The 19,759-nt window shown below is 39.8% G+C and overlaps 1 protein-coding gene across 6 annotated transcripts in view; it reads left to right on the forward strand.

The window, feature by feature from the left end:
• The window catches only part of hnmt (histamine N-methyltransferase), an 85,086-nt gene that overhangs the window by 17,714 nt on the left and 47,613 nt on the right, over window positions 1–19,759 (forward strand). For all 6 annotated transcript variants that reach the window (XM_028806504.2, XM_028806505.2, XM_051931016.1 and 3 more), the window contains exons 3-4: window positions 14,373–14,425; window positions 16,034–16,141. In XM_028806504.2, the coding sequence (XP_028662337.1) occupies window positions 14,373–14,425; window positions 16,034–16,141 (161 nt within the window). The remainder of the gene's footprint in view (window positions 1–14,372; window positions 14,426–16,033; window positions 16,142–19,759) is intronic.

The raw sequence follows: 19,759 nt of genomic DNA on the forward strand, positions 1-19,759 counted from the left end.
CTGGGGATTCCCAACCTGGGGTACACAAACCCCCAGGGGATGCAAGATGGCATTTCAGGGGGTGCGACAAAGAGGAAGCCAGCACCACGATTGGCTGACTTTATAGCGGTGCAATCGGTGTCTTGCAGTTTTCCTTCATTTGTGGTCATTTATTAGTTAGTACTCTTGTCGTGTGTATGAAACGAATCAAGCATTGCACATGCAATTATCACCTGTGAATGAGCCACAGAAATGCTTGTTCTCGTAGGTTTCTTGCTTTGGGCGGAGTATTTGTAAAGGCAAATAACTTTTTTTTTAAGAGAGTGGAATCTGTAGAGAGAGGAGAGGTCTAGTGTTGATTTCTGTGCAAGCCCTCATGTAAAATGTCAGTGATTTCAAGGTTTGACATTTTTGGGATAAGGGGGACTGAACTGGATGCAACACCTGCTGTCCATTTCTCCTGTTGGCAGTCCTGGAAGTAGCGCAACATTTTTAACTGTGCAACGTATCTGTTTTTGAACTGCAGTGCAGGTGTTATTGGGAGATAGAGCTTACAAACTGTATTTTATTGCTTAGCGGGGTGCTGGCACCCATTGGTACACAGGGTCTCCAATCCCCTAAACGTCTCGACCGTTGATCGTGTTTCATTTCCTTGTAGTGCCTGATGCTTCACAGGATACCCCAACCCCCCAGATCATCAATCGAGTGTCTAAGCTTCACGGGGTACATATTTACAAGATGATTGAGATTTATGATTGTACACCCTCCACAATGCTGGAAAAAATAATGCTCAATTTCGAGGAATTAAACACCACTTCCACATTATATAAAATCGTATTAGAGTCCCTACCTTTCAAAGATCCAAGAGGACATTGGGAAGAAGATCTCTTAATTAATATATCAGAAAAGGAGTGGAAGGTAGCAAAGCAGAGAATTCACTCGAGTTCCATATGCGCAAAGCATAGAATTATTCAACTAAAAATTATATATCAAGCTCATCTGTCTCGCTTAAAACTGTCCAAAATATTTCCAGAGCAAGATCCAACCTGCGAACGCTGCAACCAAGCTCCTGCCTCACTGGGTCACATGTTCTGGGCCTGCACCCAACTAACATCATTTTGGACCAAAATTTTTAAGTGCCTTTCAGACAGCCTAGGTATCACAATCCCTCCTAACCCATTAACAGCTGTGTTTGGTGTTCTTCCAGACGGACTTGAAGTGGAGAAGGACAAGCAAACTGTGATTGCATTCACTACACTTCTGGCACGCAGACTTATTCTGTTAAATTGGAAGAATCCTAAATCTCCTCTGATAAGTCAGTGGAAAACCAATGTTTTATATTATTTGAAATTGGAAAAAATCAAATTCTCAGTTAGAGGATCTCTACAAAATTTTTTCAAAACCTGGCAGGATTTAATCAATATTATTTTAGAATAAGAGAAATAACTATTACCACATTTAATTCCCTTCTCCATCTCTTATTTACATATATATTTATTTCTCCCTTTCTTTTGTTTATTGTTGCCTTATTAAGAAGCCCTAAGCAATTCTCCTTCGGCTAAGCTCTCCTTCTCAGGGGTGGGGTTTGATTTGTCTTCAATTTTGTTGGGTTATAAATTGATCTATTTGTATGGAATGATTACAATAAAAATTAATAATAAAAAAAAAAAAAAAAAGATTTATGATGGTAAATTGCTTGGTTTATATTTTAATTTTATGCATTTTATGTATAAATTTTAAAGCTTATTTTTTTTTAGTTCAATTTGTTCTCCCATTGTCCTCTAAGTGGTTCACTTTGTGGTTCAAAAATTAGAAATTTGACTGTGATTAGAAATTAGAAATTTGATTCATCTTTAAATGTGATATTACATTTGTAGGGGTTTTGAAAATGAATAAAAACATTTTCTACGAGTGCAGGGCATATAAAAGGTTGGGAACCACTGTTCTAAAACATTGCCCCACTTCACCTTCTTACTCTAGACTCAAAGTTACTCTTGAAGTGAGTGACCTTTAAAACATGTTTGTGATTACATTACATGGACTCTCCTCTAGTGGCCCCTGAAAGTCAACATAATAGAGCCAACTTTGGTTAGGAATTTCTTTTGAAACAAGCACTACAAGACTAGGTTATGAAAATTGACTGAAAAAAAGGGAAAAATGCTCAAGACGTTATAAGTGTGCAACCATTAATGCTAATAGTAATGCTAACAATAATAATACATTTTTGTTTATATAGTACCTTTTCCATGGTCAAAACACTTGTGATGGACTGCGCACATTGATGGGCATCCTGGTCCAGATTAGAGCATGGTGCCTTAACTGGACAGGAGACCAGCCACAAGAAACAGGGTGAAGATTATCTTGTCTCAACCAGTAGACAGGTGGAAGATGGCAAGACGACAGTAGGCACACTGTCACCCCAGCTGGGCTTGACCCAGGAATGATATCCGGCTGGGAGGGCAGTGTAATGGAAGGACGGGGGAAACAAACTGACAGGACTTCGGGCTTCCCCAAGACAATAGGAGGCAGCTTCCTTGGGTGATGATACCCGCAAGGCACTCTGGATATTATAGGTCCGTAGAACAGCCTTGATGGGTTCCGTGAGGGCTGCCAGGTCGAGAGATTCAGTCAGACCCTCAAACAGATGCTCCACAAGGTAGTCAGCGTGGACGGTTGGAACTGGGACCAACTTTTACCCCTGGTACTCTTCGCTTATCGGGAGGTGCCACAAGCCTCCATGGGGTTTTCCCCTTTCGAATTTTTGTACAGGTGCCAACCCCGGGGCATTTTGGATGTTCTAAAAGAATGTTGGGAAGGGGAAGCACTTCCCTCCACCAACATCTTAAAGTATATCACACAATTATACGCCAGATTTGAAAAAATCCGACCCCTACTAAAGGAACACATGTCGAAGGCTCAAGCAGCACAGGCACGGAACTACAATAGAAACACCTCCCTGTGCAAATTTCAGCCGGGAGATCGGGTAATGATGCTTGTGCCCACTTCCCACTCGAAATTGCTGGCTCAGTGTCAGGGCTCTTACGAGGTTAAAGAGAGTAAAGGGCTCATTGACTATTTGGTGAGTCAACCAAATCGTCGGCTGAGCGAGCAGGTATATCATGCTAATTTACTGAAGCCATGGAAGGACAGGGAAGGCCGCCCTCTCGCCGGCCCAACCCTCTCCCTTTTCTCGAAAAAAGCAGAACTTAACCTCAGCCACAATCTGACTCCCCACCAGCGACAGGAGCTCAAAAGTGTGATTCTGTCTGTCCCGGAAGTGGTCAGCAAAGCACCTCGCTGATTCAGCACAACATAGTGACGGACCCAGGGGTGGTAGTCCGGGAATGACCCTATCACCTCCTGGAGGCGAAACGTACAGAGGTGGAACTAGAAGTTCTACGGATGTTGGACATGGACATTATTGAAGAAAGTCACAGTCCGTGGTCCAGTCCCATCGTCCTCGTTTCTAAGCCTGACGGGTTGTGGAGATTTTGTAACGACTTTCGACGTCTTAATCAAGTCTCCAAGTTCGATGCCTACCCCATGCATGAACTCCTCAAGCGGCTGGGGACAGCCCATTACTTGACTACTCTTGACATGACAAAGGGATATTGGCAAATTCCCTTAACGGCATCCGCAAGAGAGAAAACGGCATTTAGCACCCCTAGTGGACACTGGCAATACAAGGTCCATCCATTTGGACAGCACGGGGCACCAGCAACCTTTCAGCGTCTGGTAGACAGAGTGCTAAGGCCCCACCAGTCCTACTGTGCCACCTACCTCGATGACGTTATAATTTTTTCTGGCACCTGGGAGGAGCATGTGCTGCAGGTTTACACCATCCTCCTGACACTAACAAAGGCCGGGCTACGTATCAATCCCCGAAAGTGTTTTTTTGGATTGAACGAGGCCAAGTATTTAGTCTACCTGGTGGGAGGGGGACTGGTGAAACCACAGAGTTCAAAAATCAAAGACATCCTTGAATGGCCCTGTCCAATAGTTAAGAAGCAAATGTAAGCCTTCTTAGGATTAGTGAGTTACTACCGCCAGTTTGTGCCTCGGTTTTCAGAGAGGGCCGCCCCCTTGACGGATCTGACAAAGAAAAGGGCCCTTTACATGTGGTGTGGAACGATTTGACAGAACAGGCATTCAGTGACTTAAAAACAGCCCTCACGATGGCACCTGTTTTGAGAACTCCTGATTTTTCTCGTCCTTTTCTCCTCCAGACCGATGCTTCTGACATAGGTCTAGGCGCTGTGCTGAGCCAAAGCATTGATGGTGTCGAGCACCCTGTGATTTACCTGAGCCGGAAACTGTTGGACCGGGAGACCGGTATGCAGCATTGGAACGGGAAGCCTTGGCCATCAAGTGGGCGGTATCTCACCTGCGGTTCTACCTGCTGGGCCGGTAGTTCACCCTGGTGATGGACCATGCCGCCCTCCAGTGGATGGCCCTTCACAGGGACTCGAATCCTTGAGTCTCCAGGTGGTTTTTTGGACTTGCAGCTGTATAAGTTCACCGTCACTTATCGCCGAGGTAACTGCCAAGCCAACGCTGACGCTCTCTCGCGGGTTCACAACCTCTCGGTTCGTGGTGCCCGACCTGATGGGTCTGGGCTGAAGGAGGGCTCATGTCACGCACGAGCGCATGGGGAGCAGCTTAACACTAGAATTACCAGAGTCTACGAAAAATCTCGTAGATCCGGCCCACCTTAAAACCATTCACAGCTCTCTTTTGTCTTCTAAATGTGCCGATTAAGACGAGCCAGCAAGCAGCCGGCTATTCCATCCCCCATCGTCGCAGAGCGTTCACTAAGTTTTCCCAGCTCTTGCCTTGTTTGATTATCTGGGAGTGACTGAACTGCTAGAGTTTTAGTGTGGAAATAATAGATCGCTATTTGAAACACACACAGTTCATGTGTGTTCCATTTCTACAGCAATCTGTGTAAACACATTTTTAAAACAGAAACGTTTTTCATATTTTAGTAGTAAATGACAAAATGTAGGCATAAACTATATAATGTATGAAGCCTGAAGTCCAAAGATCAAGTAAAAACACTTCCACAAAAGGTTCAAGACTGATACAATAGCTTCCGTGGCGTAGCGGTAAGATTTGCTGACTTGTAATTGAGAGTCCCCGGTTCGATCCCCACTCACTCCTATATTTGCCATTTTCAGTAGTGAGCTCCTCTTTTTGTTAATATTATACAGTACACGCATACATTTGGTTTGCGTCTGTAACACACGGTGTGCATTTATAGGACTTGTAAAAGTTACCGTTTTTTTTTTTTACTTTTATTCTCTCTAAATCACGATACATACTACCCCCACACCAGGGATCTGACGCTGTTATTTTTTATTTGAAACGGAATAACTGGAGATGTGAGTGGTGTTTTGAGACAATGGAACTGGACATTCTCTCATCTGGAGGGATAAAAGCTGACACACAAACGCTGGCGAATTTGCCTTCTTCGTATCTCACCGTCACTTGATTTTTTTATTCGGTTTTATTGAGTGTTCCTGCTCATGCTGAATTAGAGTGCACCTTATGGTGAATGATGTCAAAACAACAAAAAAACACAGACGTAGGTATATATGATATTTGGAATTATTCGTTTTATGACCTGTATAGTACATTTCGGAAAACTTTGTGGCACGGATGCAACATTATTCATATTATTCATATTCATTCGCATAACATCTTGCGTTTTGTAATCAGTGAATGCGTATTTTTTTTTCCCGATCTTGCCAGCCCCCACATGTTGCTGTATGCTGTTTCTTTTGTATACTCCAGGACATGCAGAGGATAGAATAGTACAGAGCAGTAAGTTCAGCGTTATATGCAATAATCAGATTCAAATGTTAACTGTTCACACACACGCAAGGATAGTCTTTCCTACATTTACAACGTGTGTACCTGTTACAATGTACATGCTTCTCTCTATGCTGTGGTTCCTATTACACACCTGAAAAAAAGAGACAATATATGTGTAAACATCATCGCACTAATGCAATATTATTTGAAAACGAACAGCGTCAGATTGGGTGTGGATTTATGTTGGCGCTATTACTGAAAGAAAAAAAGATCAACATATGCGTTGATCCAGCAGAACTGAATAAGCTCACGCGCTCTAGCATCCCAACCCCGATCTGACTCTAAGAAACAGCGCAAGTACAGACGCAAACCAAGTGTGATCAAGATTTCCCGGTTCGATCTCACTCACTCTTATATTTGCCGTTTTCAGCACTGAATAAGCTCACACGCTCTAACACTCCCCCCCCCCCCCCCCAAAAGAGCAGCTTACTACTGAAAACGGACATAAAATTTATAAATTGGTATGCACTGTAAATCGTTAAGTTTAAAATGTCGATCGCAGTTATTTCTGTTAATTAATTCATGCTTTTTACTTAGAGTCAGAACAGGAGCTTGTTCAGCTTATTCAGCTTCTGATCTGACTCAAACAGCGCCAGTATAACTTCACACCCAACCTGACGCTGTTCGTTTTCAAATAATATTGCATTACTTCGACGATGTTTTCTGATTGGTACTATTCGCGTCATAAAATGATTTCTTCACATATATTTGTCTCTTTCTTTTTTAAAATGTGCGTTGTAGCACGCAGCAACTGGCCACCTTGATGTTCTTGCGCACACTGAATAAGACAGCGCTATATGCAATCATCAGATTCAAATGTTAACAGTTAACAGTTATATAGCACGGAATGGAAGTCAGCAGTTCTTAGCATTGCACCACGCAAGCTGTCATATCAACCGCCTACTGTAACTTGCTTTCTTTTTTCTTCGGTTATATTCTTGAATAAATGTGCACTTGCTTTATTATACTTTTACATGGGGTAGGGAAGGATCCTGAACACGACTGAGACAATGAAAAGTGAATTAAAAAAAAAAAAAAACAAAGCTAACCTTTGCAAATATCATAAATTACACTGGCTGTTACAGACTGAAATCAAATGTATCTTTTTATTCTAAAATAGTAAAAATAAGAACACTTCACATCACATAAGGGTCATGCAGGATCGAACTCATGACCTTCTGATTGCCAGTCAGCAACTGATACTGTTGCGCCACGGCAGCAATCGTAGTAAATAGGTGTCAATGTCCCACACTAAGGCAGCTTTTTTTGGCGGCGGCTTTTTTTTTTGTACCTTTTGTGAAAGTGTTTCTTTGATATTTGGACTTCAGGCTTCATACATTATATAGTTTATGCCTTCATTTTGTCATTTGTTACTAGAATATAAAAAACATTTCTGTTTTAACAATGTGTTTACACAGATTACTGCAGAAACGCAACACACATGAAATGCGTGTGTTCCAAATAGCGATTTATTATTTCCATTCTAAAACTCCACTCACTCCCAGATAATCAATCAAGGCATGAGCTGGGAAAAGCTCGTTTACGTTCTAAGTCGGTGGGGGGATGGAATAGCCGGCTGCTGGCAGCATGTCTTTATCGGTACATTTAGATGACAAAAGACGCTGGCAGAGAGGTGAGAACGGTTTTAAGAAGCGATTTAAGGTGGGCCGGATCTACGAGTTTTTTCGTAGGCTCTGGTAATTCTAGTGTTAAGGACCCAACACGCACCACAACAAGTCGTGCCGGGGACAACGGCGGGGTACTAACCTCTTTGTTTTCTCAGAAAAAACGAAGCACCGCCATCCGTGACTTATATATGTATATATATATCTATACTAATAAAAGGCAAAGCCCTCACTGACTGACTGACTGACTCACTCACTCACTCACTCACTCACTCACTCACTCACTCACTCACTCATCACTAATTCTCCAACTTCCCGTGTAGGTGGAAGGCTGAAATTTGGCAGGCTCATTCCTTACAGCTTACTTACAAAAGTTTGGCAGGTTTCATTTCAAAATTCAAAGCGTAACGGTCATAACTGGAACCTCTTTTTTGTCCATATACAGTAATGGACGGCAGCTCGCTGGCCGTGGGAGGCGGGGTTGCGTATCGCGTCATCACGCCTCACACGTAATCACGTGAACTGACTGTGAAGGAGAAAGGACGGCCTTATATGGCGTTCGTTTATAAAACAGCGGACAGGCTATGTAAAGGCAGCTTCACAAAAAAACAGGTCCTTAACAAATTGTTATTGGTATATTTTCCCTCAGTTTAAAAAGGTTTTCTTTTCTTCTTAATAAAAATTTAAAAGCAGAATTTCGCCGCTGCAAAGCGCGCCTGACTTTATTGAAAAGAAACTAAACTTGCAGCGCCGCCGCTATTCAATGACACTTGCCTATCGCCTGACTTTATTGAAAAGAAACTAAACTTGCAGCGCTGCTCTTCACTGACGCGCTGCTATTCAATGACACTTGCCTAACGCCTGACTTTATTGAAAAGAAACTAAACTTGCAGCGCCGCCGCTATTCTATGACACTTGCCTAATGCCTGACTTTATTGAAAAGAAACTAAATTTGCAGTGCCGCTATTCAATGACACTTGCCTAACGCCTGACTTTATTGAAAAGAAACTAATCTTGCAGCACCGATATTCAATCACGCGACGCTATTCAATGGCACTTGCCTAACACCTGACTTTATTGAAAAGAAACCAAACTTGTAGCGCCGCCGCTATTCTATGACACTTGCCTAACGCCTGACTTTATTGAAAAGAAACCAAAGTTGCAGCACCGCCGCCATTCTATGACACTTGCCTAATGCCTGACTTTATTGAAAAGAAACTAAACTTGCAGCGCCGCTCTTCACTGACGTGCCGCTATTCAATGACACTTGCCTAACGCCTGACTTTATTGAAAAGAAACTAAACTTGCAGCGCCGCCGCTATTCTATGACGCTTGCCTAACGCCTGACTTTATTGAAAAGAAACTAAATTTGCAGTGCCGCTATTCAATGACACTTGCCTAACGCCTGACTTTATTGAAAAGAAACTAATCTTGCAGCGCCGCTATTCAATCACGCGCCGCTATTCAATGACACTTGCCTAACGCCTGACTTTATTGAAAAGAAACCAAACTTGCAGCGCCGCTGCTATTCTATGACACTTGCCTAATGCCTGACTTTATTGAAAAGAAACTAAACTTGCAGCACCGCTATTCAATGACACTTGCCTAACGTCTGACTTTATTGAAAAGAAACTAAACTTGCAGCCCCGCTATTCAATGACACTTGCCTAACGCCTGACTTTATTGAAAAGAAACTAAACTTGCAGTGCCGCTATTCAATGACGCGCCGCTATTCAATTACACTTGCCTTATGCCTGATGAGCCAAGAATTAGGACGAAACACGTGTCGCGTACTCTTTGCATTATTTGACAGTAAACTATTTTCAACCATTCTATGATCTGCTTCTCACAACTGAAGGCACCGTGGCTGATGTTAGCTGACTTGCTGGCCAACCATAAGCGTTACCTGGTAGGTAACCACCCATACAATCAGATTGTGATTCAGACTACGAATGCCGTGAATGTAATTACCCCGATCTACATACTAGAGAAAACCTCAATGAAGAAGAAACAGTGTGTAAGCATACATATTAACACATGTGCAATTAAACGTGTGCATTTACGGGGTGATTTCTCAGGCTTAAAAGCTCGCCTTTTATTAAAAAGGTAAATGCAAACTGTTTTCATTCTGAAGGGCACAAACCACGTTGGATTTCAGCCGTTAAACGCGCAAAAATGTCAGTACACCAGATAAATAAGCGCAACATATTATCAGTTGTATTGTATGCTTACAATACATATAGAAATGTGTTAATCGTTAACTAATATTATGGGATGGTGTTTTTCGACTCGCGCCTTGATTTAAACGATTGCATGTCTTGGTGGGTTTGTGTAGCTTATTGTCAATATCTTTACACCTCTTTTTAAGACTTAATTTAAAAAGGTTTTCTTTTCTTCTTAATTAAAATTTAAAAGCAATACTTCACCGCTGCAAAGCCCCTCTAGCGCTGACGTCCGACATTCGATTACTGTAAGCGAGTGCAGTGCAGTGAGTGTGTACGCCTGATGAGCCAAGAATAAGGGGGAAAGAGGTGTCGCGTACTCTTTGCATTATTTGACAGTAACCATCCATTCTATGATCTGCTTCTCACAACTGAAGGCACCGTGGCTGATGTTACCTGACTTGCTGGCCAACCATAAGCGTTACCTGGTAGGTAACCACCCACTCACTTCACTCCCTTACGGGAATCGAACCTTGGACGTCAGCGCTAGAGGCGAAGCCCCTAAAATTGCGCCACGGCGTGTGGTTCGTTTATTTGACAGCATGTAGATCGGGGTAATTACATTCACGGCATTCGTAGTCTGATTCACAATCTGATTGTATGGGTGGTTACCTACCAGGTAACGCTTATGGTTAGCCAGCAAGTCAGCTCGAAGTGATCACTCGAGTGAAGGCAGCTTCACAAAAAAACAGATCCTTAACAAACTGTTATTGGTATATTTTCCCTCAATTTTAAAAGGTTTTCTTTTCTTCTTCATAAAAATTTAAAAGCAGTACTTCGCCAGTGCAAAGCGCGGGGATTTGAGCGACTGATGCATACAGACATATTCATGAGTGCAGGTACTTCGGAAAGAAAGCACCGTGTAAACCTAAACTTTAAATTAAGTTCATAGACCTACAAAAGGTTGCCATTGATTTGAGGCAAGATTGCTTTTCTCATGTACAACTATACGTTGCATTCTTAACAGTAAGCTTGCACGACTTGGTCATATTACAACCTGAGTGCTGAACTGACAACGTCGTATACAAACAGAACTATAACAATCGTAATAAACAAACAAAAAAAAAAAGCGAAGAACCCTTGGATTTCATAAAAAGGCTCCTTCCTTGGCGAAGCAAGGAAAAAGGAAGACCTTATATGGGGCTCTTGCATGCCCTATAACCCGGGAGTGCGTCACAGTCACGTGACTGGAGGAAGCGACATGCTCCCGGGATGAAAAGGACTGTTTACCCTGACCCGGAAGGGATAAGGACTTGGGGGTTTGGCCAGGAACCACTTCCGGGTCAGGGGCTATAAAAGGACTCTGGGTAAGCCCAGACATTTGAGCTGAGCTGGGAGGTAGGAGGGCGAAGTGTCTGGGAGTGGAGGATTGTTTATTGTAGAGAATAGTGTATTGAGTATATGAGTGTGGTGTGTGGAGTGCTTTGTGCACATTATAATAACAAAATAAATAGTTATTGTATTTTCACCTGGTTTGAAGAGTGGTACCTGAGGGTTCAAGAGGTGGACAAACACAATATTTGCTACAATAGATATATATATAGATATATATATAGATAGATAGATAGATAGATATAGATATACAGTATATAGATATACAGATATAGATATAGATATATATAGATATAGATATATATATATGTATGTATGTCTATATATATATATATATATATATATATATATATATATATATATAGCTTATAAGTACTGCCTTACTTCTCTTTAAGAAAGGAAGATGTAATGATACTTGATTTAAACGATTCCATGTCTTGGTGGGTTTGTGTAGCTTATTGTCAATATCTTTACACCTGTTTTTAAGACTTATTGACTGAAACGGGCTTTCACGAAAAAAGTTAGGGCTTTGCTACAGGATACACCCTCCACAAGTTAAGCAAGTAAAAATAAAAGTGTTTATTTCTGTTTTATTTAAACCTTTTAAGTTTGTATGCATAGCCCCATTTGGCTGTTTTAGTTTTTTTTTTCTTTCTTCAGTAATATTTAATCTCCTTAAAGATAAAGAACATATGCATTTTACTTTTTTTGTATCTCTTTAGTAATATTTTAGTGTAAAAGGATAACCAGTGTTTAAACCTTTTATGTTACTTTATAAAGTTATTTTACACAATGTTGAAAAATTAATAAGAAAGCTACATAATTTGGCAGCTGCTGATTTAATTTTCAATGAAATGAAAAAAGCTCTCCAAGAGAAAACCTCAATGAAGAAGAAACAGTTTGCACTATCTAAAAATGAGAAACCCTCATTTATAAAGGTTTGCTGCAGATGACTTAACTGAAAATAAATGAATAGTTCCTATGTGTATAATACATATTTATCTATTTTACTTATGCCTTTATTCCAGCAGCTTGCAACATCTGAGGTACAATTTGTTACATTACTTTTGTTTTTTGCAGCACAGGCGGGTGAAGTGACTTCCTCAGGGTCACACAGTGGTGTCAGTACCAGGATTTGAACTGACAAGCTCCAGGTTTACTGAAATATTACTGAAGAAAGAAAAAAAACGAAAACGGGCAAATAGGGCTATGCATACAAATGTCCATCCATCCATTATCCAACCCGCTATATCCTAAATACAGGAGCCAATAAGTAGATATATATATATATATGTGAATGTATGTATGAATGTATATATGTATGTCTATATTTATATGTATATATATATATGTAGATATGTAAATTTGTATATGTATGTATATATGTATATGTGGATGTGTATATGTATATATATGTATATGTAGATATGTGTATATGTAGATATGTATATATATGTATATATGTTTATGTATATATATATGTTTACATAACCTCTTTAACACACTACATCTCCGCTGCGAAGCGCGGGTATTTTGCTAGTATATATATATATATATAATATACAGTGGAACCTCAGTTCACAAACGTCTCTGAACACGTACAAATCGGTTTACGACCAAAAAGTTCACCAAACTTTTGCATCTGTTCACGACCACACACTCGGTATATGAAGAAGCCAGTTTCCCTTTCGGTTTGTGCGTGCCGATGATTTCCGCATGTGGTCAGTCTCTCCCTGTGCAGCTAGAGAGAGAGCGAGAGAGAGACACACACACACAGGCGCGAGAGAGAGACACACACACACACAGGCGTGAGAGACACACACACACAGGCGCGCAAGCGAGAGGGGGTTGGACACATAAGGCAGAAAAGGCAGTTAAAGAATGCACAGGGCTTGTTTTTGTTTTCACTTCTGTTTACAGCGATCGGTTCGCATTGTTACAATGTTACTTTTCTTGGTGGTTTATTAAATTACGGATTTTTCAAATGTTCATTTTTTTCCCTGTGCTTAAAACTCATTAAAGTGTTTTTAGCGAGCGGTTCGTAGTGCTATAGCACGAACTCTTGCAGTGTTAGTTTTCTCTGTTGTTCAAGGTTTTCTCAGTGTTATTCAATGTTTTTACATTAGTTTACTATTATGCTGTGCATTCTATGGTATAATTAACTATATTTGTGCTTAAAAACTTAAAAAAATATATATTTACATACAGTTTGTACGGTCTGGAATGGATTAATTGTATTTACATACAATCCTATGGGGGAAATTGCTTCGGTTCATGACCAAATCAGGTTACGACCAGAGTTTTGGAATGAATTATGGTCATGAACCGAGGTTCCACTGTGTGTTTGTTTATATATAATATAAAATATATATAATATGTGTGTATGCTCTGTACGTGTGTGTGTGTGTGTGTGTGTTTATGATCTATGTTGGACTGAGGTCAAATCTACAAATGAAATGGAAAATATATGGATGATATATTTATCATACAAATGTTTATATTTTGTAGGTGTGTATTAGACTTTATAAACAGTAGTATTCAATATTCTTTCTCAAAGAAACATTAACATGATGATTGTTCTTATAAATCCATTTTTTCTTTGTGCAACAACTGTATGGGTAATTTGCTTTGCTGAGCACTTCATTATTTTACTTTCATGTTATCCTACTTAATCTATAAGACTACACTTTGAAGAATGCCTTTGTTCAAAATCAGGTAATATATTTGCAGGAGACCTTGACCCAACCTTTGTAAAATGTAAATTTCGGAGAAAAAACATTTATCAATGTTAAAATGCCTTCAAGATGTTAACAATTGATAATACGGCAGATGGGACCATCTTGGCATCTTACTCTGTAAAAGTTTGAAAAGAAATGAGTGGAAAACAATATCAATTTGAAAACAAAGTGTTTGGAGTGGGACTGTGGTTTATAGTCTGGAGAGGGTCTTAGAGCCCATTCTTTTGTCAAAATGAAAATAAGGGATGTTACAATCTATGCTATATAAATGTAATGAATTATTATTATTATTATGATGCCACATCCTACTCAAATACTGTAAAATACTAAGTTAATGTCTGGAAATGTATATCGTCTAATTAAGTTAGCATATCATGAGCTGTGAGGTGCAGTTAGCAGTGATCCAGCCCACTTAACCTAAGGCTTTCAGACAAATTATTTCTGCTACACTGGCTTACCTAACATATGTTTTAGCCCCATAATACAGTTTTAATAACTTAATGCTGCTGAAACCACAATTGAGAAGTGTTGAGGTACAGTTTGACCTAGAAACCAGAATACTGATGCTTTTAAATATGTGTGTGATCTCTCTTCTCTTCTAGCATTGGAAATGACAAATCAGAACTGAATGTTTTAGGAATTGGAAGTGGGAAAGGTAAGTATTAAATAATTCTTTAAATTTTCCAGATATGCAAAAAAAAATGTTTCTCTTATAATACATGGTAACATAATATCATTTCACACATACTTCTTCAAAAGAAGTCTTTAAAATGTAATGTGTCATGTTTCTAAATGAGTAAACAAGTCAGGATGTGTGTAAAATCGTTTATTGGAAGTGCAAGAAGTAACAAGAAACCTGTTCAGTTGTTCAGTATTTATTTAGTATCTCATAGTCCCCTGTACTTTAAATTGGATTGAGAGTCTAGATGGATCTTTTATAGTCGTCGAGTATTTTACAAAAAAGAATGAAAAAAATATAAAGTGGAAGAAACGTTTAAGTTTCAAATGTCTGCCTAGTCCTTAAGCTTCATTAAAATTTGAATGTCAAGACCTTTATTTTGTATAATAACTGCCTACCAAGATGTTTTGCGACTACAGACCTATCATGCTTTTGTTTACAACTGTATTCCTCAGTTTGACCACAGGCCGGTTAAGCAACATGCTGAAGGTCATAAAGTGAATCAGAGGCAAACATTGAACCAGTAACCTTGTGATTTAAAGTCCAATGCATTATTCACAAGGCTTCATTCTGCAGCAGACACAGACCTAGATGTAAACATTTTCATTGAAAGCTCAAATAAATATGTTAGAATCTTTCATAGATAGACAATAATAGTGCAGAGAATTTATTCAGAGAAACACGTATCAAGTAGGGCAGATAACTTAAAGTGGGTTATTTGTCACCAGTTTGAATCGTTTAAGGCATGAAGTGGTCCAGATGTTTTAGAAAGGCTGTCTCTCCACAATTCCTTAAATTGCCATAAATAAGATCTCAGTTCTTTGTCTGAGTGTTCTCAATTAATAATGAGGGAATGACAAAAAACATCAAATTACCCAGAATTTGTTTCCTGCTTCTAGATTGACTAAGCTACAATTTGTTAGAAATAACATGCAATTGATCAAAAAAGTGTTTGTTTTTTTCTCCAGAAAACATTTTAATAATCTATAATTTATTGTATTTATTAATTTAAAGACCATCAGTCTTTGGCTAACTGAGCACTACCCGCTTCATGGCCTTTCTTACCGAAAAGACAACCATGTGCAGCCATATGTTCAAAAAGGTACTAATAATTTGTGGAGTAATGAAGCATGTCAGGCACATTTTAGTTATTAATACCTTAAGCGATAATTTGATGTAGCTTCAACTGTGCATGTTTGATATTTTGCATTGTGAGAGCTGCTATACAATCAGGCACAGTGTCCGTTAAACATGTGAATATATTGAGCTCACTAAGTAAAACAACCTTTCATAATGAATAGCTAAATCAGAAAAGTAATTTGCCAAACTCAATTAGAAATGAGGAGCATGATCTGCTAGGTCTGTAAATAAATAATATAATAGCACACAATTTGTGTAACATCTTCAGATAAATTACATGGAACCCAGAGCTGAGCTTTTGTAGTACTGTAACAACTGAAGGCAACTATGTTTGATAAAATGATGATTCAAACCTTATTACTTTTTTTTTATTATTCCTCAGGAAAAAAACAGTAAAAAATATACATACTGTTCTAATGAGATTGTGTTTTGGTGTTTCCTTAGGTCAGATTGATCTGCACATTTTATCTTATCTAAAGCTGAAACATCCTGGGGTTTCAATTAATAACGAGGTTGTGGATCCTAATGTAGAGCACCTCAAAAGTTACAGAGGTATTTTTATTTTTCTGACAGAACTGATTTTTGTCCCAATAATGTGAAATAAAATTGAAATCTTCAAGCTATACATATTGTAGCTCTCTAAATGCATATTTCTAGTTAATCATTTTCTCAATGCTTTCTTCTGTGCCTTTCTTCTATGTAAAATTCCAGTTAATAGTGATTTATTTTTACCATGTAAATTGAGATATTCTACTATTGTAATTGAATTGTTGTGGTTTGGACCCTCAGGACAAAATACAGATTCAGTTCTTCAGCGTAGACTGACGTTATCCACTTTTGCTATGGCTAAAACACATACCCTGGCTTAAAGAGCTGTTCTCTTAAACTCTTATTCCTAACTAAAAAGTCTCAGTTTCAGTGGTGAGGTCCCTCGTGGTAATGCAGCCTTCACACCTTATCTGATAAGATGATTGATACCAGACCATGTTACATCACAGGGACTGCTCTCAGATGTACAAGCTGGACACCCAAGTTAAAACAAAGGACCATAACTCAAGAATGAGTAATACTGATGGACAGAACTTTGCACAAATAGTCAAAAACAAAAGGATAGGCTTGCTTATATACACCCAAGAATCCAATGGCAAGACCTATGTTCCTTCCTTTAAAAACACCGGTAAGACCTTGATCATCTCTCTTCTTATCAAGATTACAGCTCTCAACTTGGCCTTAACTATGGCTGTCCATAGCCAGAACCCATAGCTGATAGTGTGTTGCTGTAAGAGAGGCTAAAGCCCTCGTTTTACTCCAAAGAGCAACTGTATTGAACTGAAAGGGTGGAAGACTTGTCTGTTTTGGGGTTGAACAAGGGTGCCATTACTCCAAAGCTTGCTGAGGAACATTAAGTGCACAAGCAGAGAGAGACTGTATATGAACAGCCACGCATTTCTCTTCCTGAAAACAGAAACTGCCTCTGCAACAATTGCTTGGAAGACATGAATTTGCTAGTAACAAGAGGAGACTGTCAAAGGCTATTTGAACCTCAACAAGAAACTTCAGTATCTACTGCTACCAGAAAGTGCAACCAAGGTGAAGAAGGATATAATCTCCTAAATTAAAAGAAAATATACTGGAGAGTCTTCCATGTGTCTGGAGAAAGTTGACCAAGAAAGGAACACAGCTATGCTTACACCATAAGTATAAGTACAACCACTTTGATTCTGAGAACTATTAATTGTAACTTTTGTGAAGGCTAGGCTGTGCCACAGAGCCCCAAACACGAACACACAAACGCAGTCCCTGGTTCAAATCAAAGGGGTGTTTATTAAAAAAAAACCTCATAACAACAATTAAACTCGGTGTTTCTTCTTCCTTCTCTTGCCCTCTCTCTCCACTGCACTGCTACTCCTCCAGTTGACTGTTGCCTGTCTCTGCTCCCAGCCTTGACTCGCCTGGAAAAGGCAGTGCACTTGCTATTTACAGAAAGTTTCACATATCTTGTCCATCATAGACTACATTAATAACAGAGACGTGTCAGAACAGGGTGGTTGTGGAGGACTTTGTCTTGTGGTTCAGTGACCTCAACATTAGCTACACAAAAGAGCAGGTGGTGGACTTCTGGCATGCCAAGAAGCCTATGAGACCAGTCACCATTCAGGAAAAGGATTTGTAAGTGGTGAAGATCTACAAATATTTGGGGGGTTCACAAGAACAACAAACTAGACTGGTCTGACAACACAGTGGCACTGTACAAGAAGAGCCAGAGCAGACTGTACTTGCTCAGATCTTTTGATGTGTGCAGAAAGCTGTTGTAAATGTTCTACCAGCACATAGTAGTCAGTGTGGTGTTCTATGCTGCAGTCTCCCGAGGAAGCAACTTAAGCTCAAAAGGAGCACAATGCCTGAACAAAATTACCAGGGAAGCCTGTGCCATCACAGGGTGAACCCTGGACACACTGGAAGCTGTTGTGGAAAAGAGGGTGATGGCAAAATTGGATGACATCATGAAAAATCCCCTCCAGAAGGTGTTCTCTTGGAGCGCTTTCAGCCACCGTCTCATTCCACCACGGTGTGATAAGAAGTGCCTGTGGGAGTCTTTTGTGCCCACCCACTACCTTCAGGCAATTCGATGCTTCCACCCAATGTACTTGTTAAGTTTATTTTTTATTTATTTTTGATTGATTGTATTATTTGTCCTGTGAGTCTGTGTCTTTGTTTTTTGTGTTTTCTGTTGCTGTATGTATTTCCTCATGGGATTAATAAAGTGTATCTATTCCATTGGGTGGCACAGTGGGTAACGCTGCTGCCTCGCAGTTGGGAGATCTGGGGACCTGGGTTCGCTTCCCGGGTCCTCCCTGCGTGGAGTTTGCATGTTCTCCCCGTGTCTGCGTGGGTTTCCTCCGGGCGCTCCGGTTTCCTCCCACAGTCCAAAGACGTGCAGGTTAGGTGGATTAGCGATTCTAAATTGGCCCTAGTGTGTGTGTCCTGTGGTGGGTTGGCTCCCTGCCCAGGATTGGTGCCCTGTGTTGGCTGGGATTGGCTCCAGCAGACCCCCGTGACCCTGTGTTTGGATTCAGCGGGTTGGCTGGATGGATGGATCTATTCTATTTCCATCCATCCATCCATTTTCCAACCCGCTGAATCTGAACACAGGGTCATGGGGGTCTGCTGGAGCCAATCCCAGCCAACACAGGGCACAAGGCAGGAACCAATCCCGGGCAGGGTGCCAACCCACTGCAGTCTATTCTATTTACTTTTTAGAATATTCAGTTAACTTGAGATGCACATTTATTGTGTAGATAGAAGCAATAGTTACCAGAGGAAACCCATGTAGTCACATAAAGAACAGGCCAACTGCATACAGATAGTGATGGAGCTGGATGTCTAACACAGGACCATGAAGTGTCAACCATTGTGCCATTTCCAGTTATTTCCAGTAAAACCAAATCCCCAAATATGCTTTATTTAGGAATAATTTCAAACACTTAAATTAACATTTTTCATAATTAAATGATAAAAAAAGCTTCTTTATAGTTCTGTGCCTTCTTTAAAGTTGAATACACATGCCGCAAATGTTTCCTTGGTTATCAATATCAGAATAGAGAAGATTTACTAAATAGAATAAAAACTATGCTAAGGGGAAATTTTTGTGTAAATTGTTGAAAGTTATTTCTTCTCTTGGATTCCTATAACATGCCCTTTATCATGTGAAAAAGAATGAATGAAGCATGTGAAAATGAAATGAAAAGGTCATTGTGTTCATGTTGTTATGCTTTCAGCACCGTCTACACATTATAAAGCATTCCTTTTGTATCCTAGATACTACACTGTGATACAAAAGTGTTTAGAAAAAAAGGAATATGGGTCAGATTATTAATTTGGATTTTTTGTCCCAGTATATTCCATGCTTATCCAATTCTTGTCATTAAATAGATGCAAGGCACTAACTGAGTTGTATGTTTTTTTTTGTACTTCCCTAAACCATTTAAAGGCCATTGATAGGTTCTCTCTGTCCTATAAGCAATGGGCACAAGGCCGCAGTCAACTATGAAGAAGACAGCAAGCTACAGGGCACACTCGCATACAACAGCAATTTAACATTATCAGTCTACAAAACAATACACATTTAGGCTGAGGTGTTAAGTTGACACAAAAACTAGGAATCAAGCA

The sequence above is a fragment of the Erpetoichthys calabaricus genome, chromosome 8 (genome assembly GCF_900747795.2).
Source record: "Erpetoichthys calabaricus chromosome 8, fErpCal1.3, whole genome shotgun sequence".
Taxonomy (NCBI): Eukaryota; Metazoa; Chordata; class Cladistia; order Polypteriformes; family Polypteridae; genus Erpetoichthys; species Erpetoichthys calabaricus.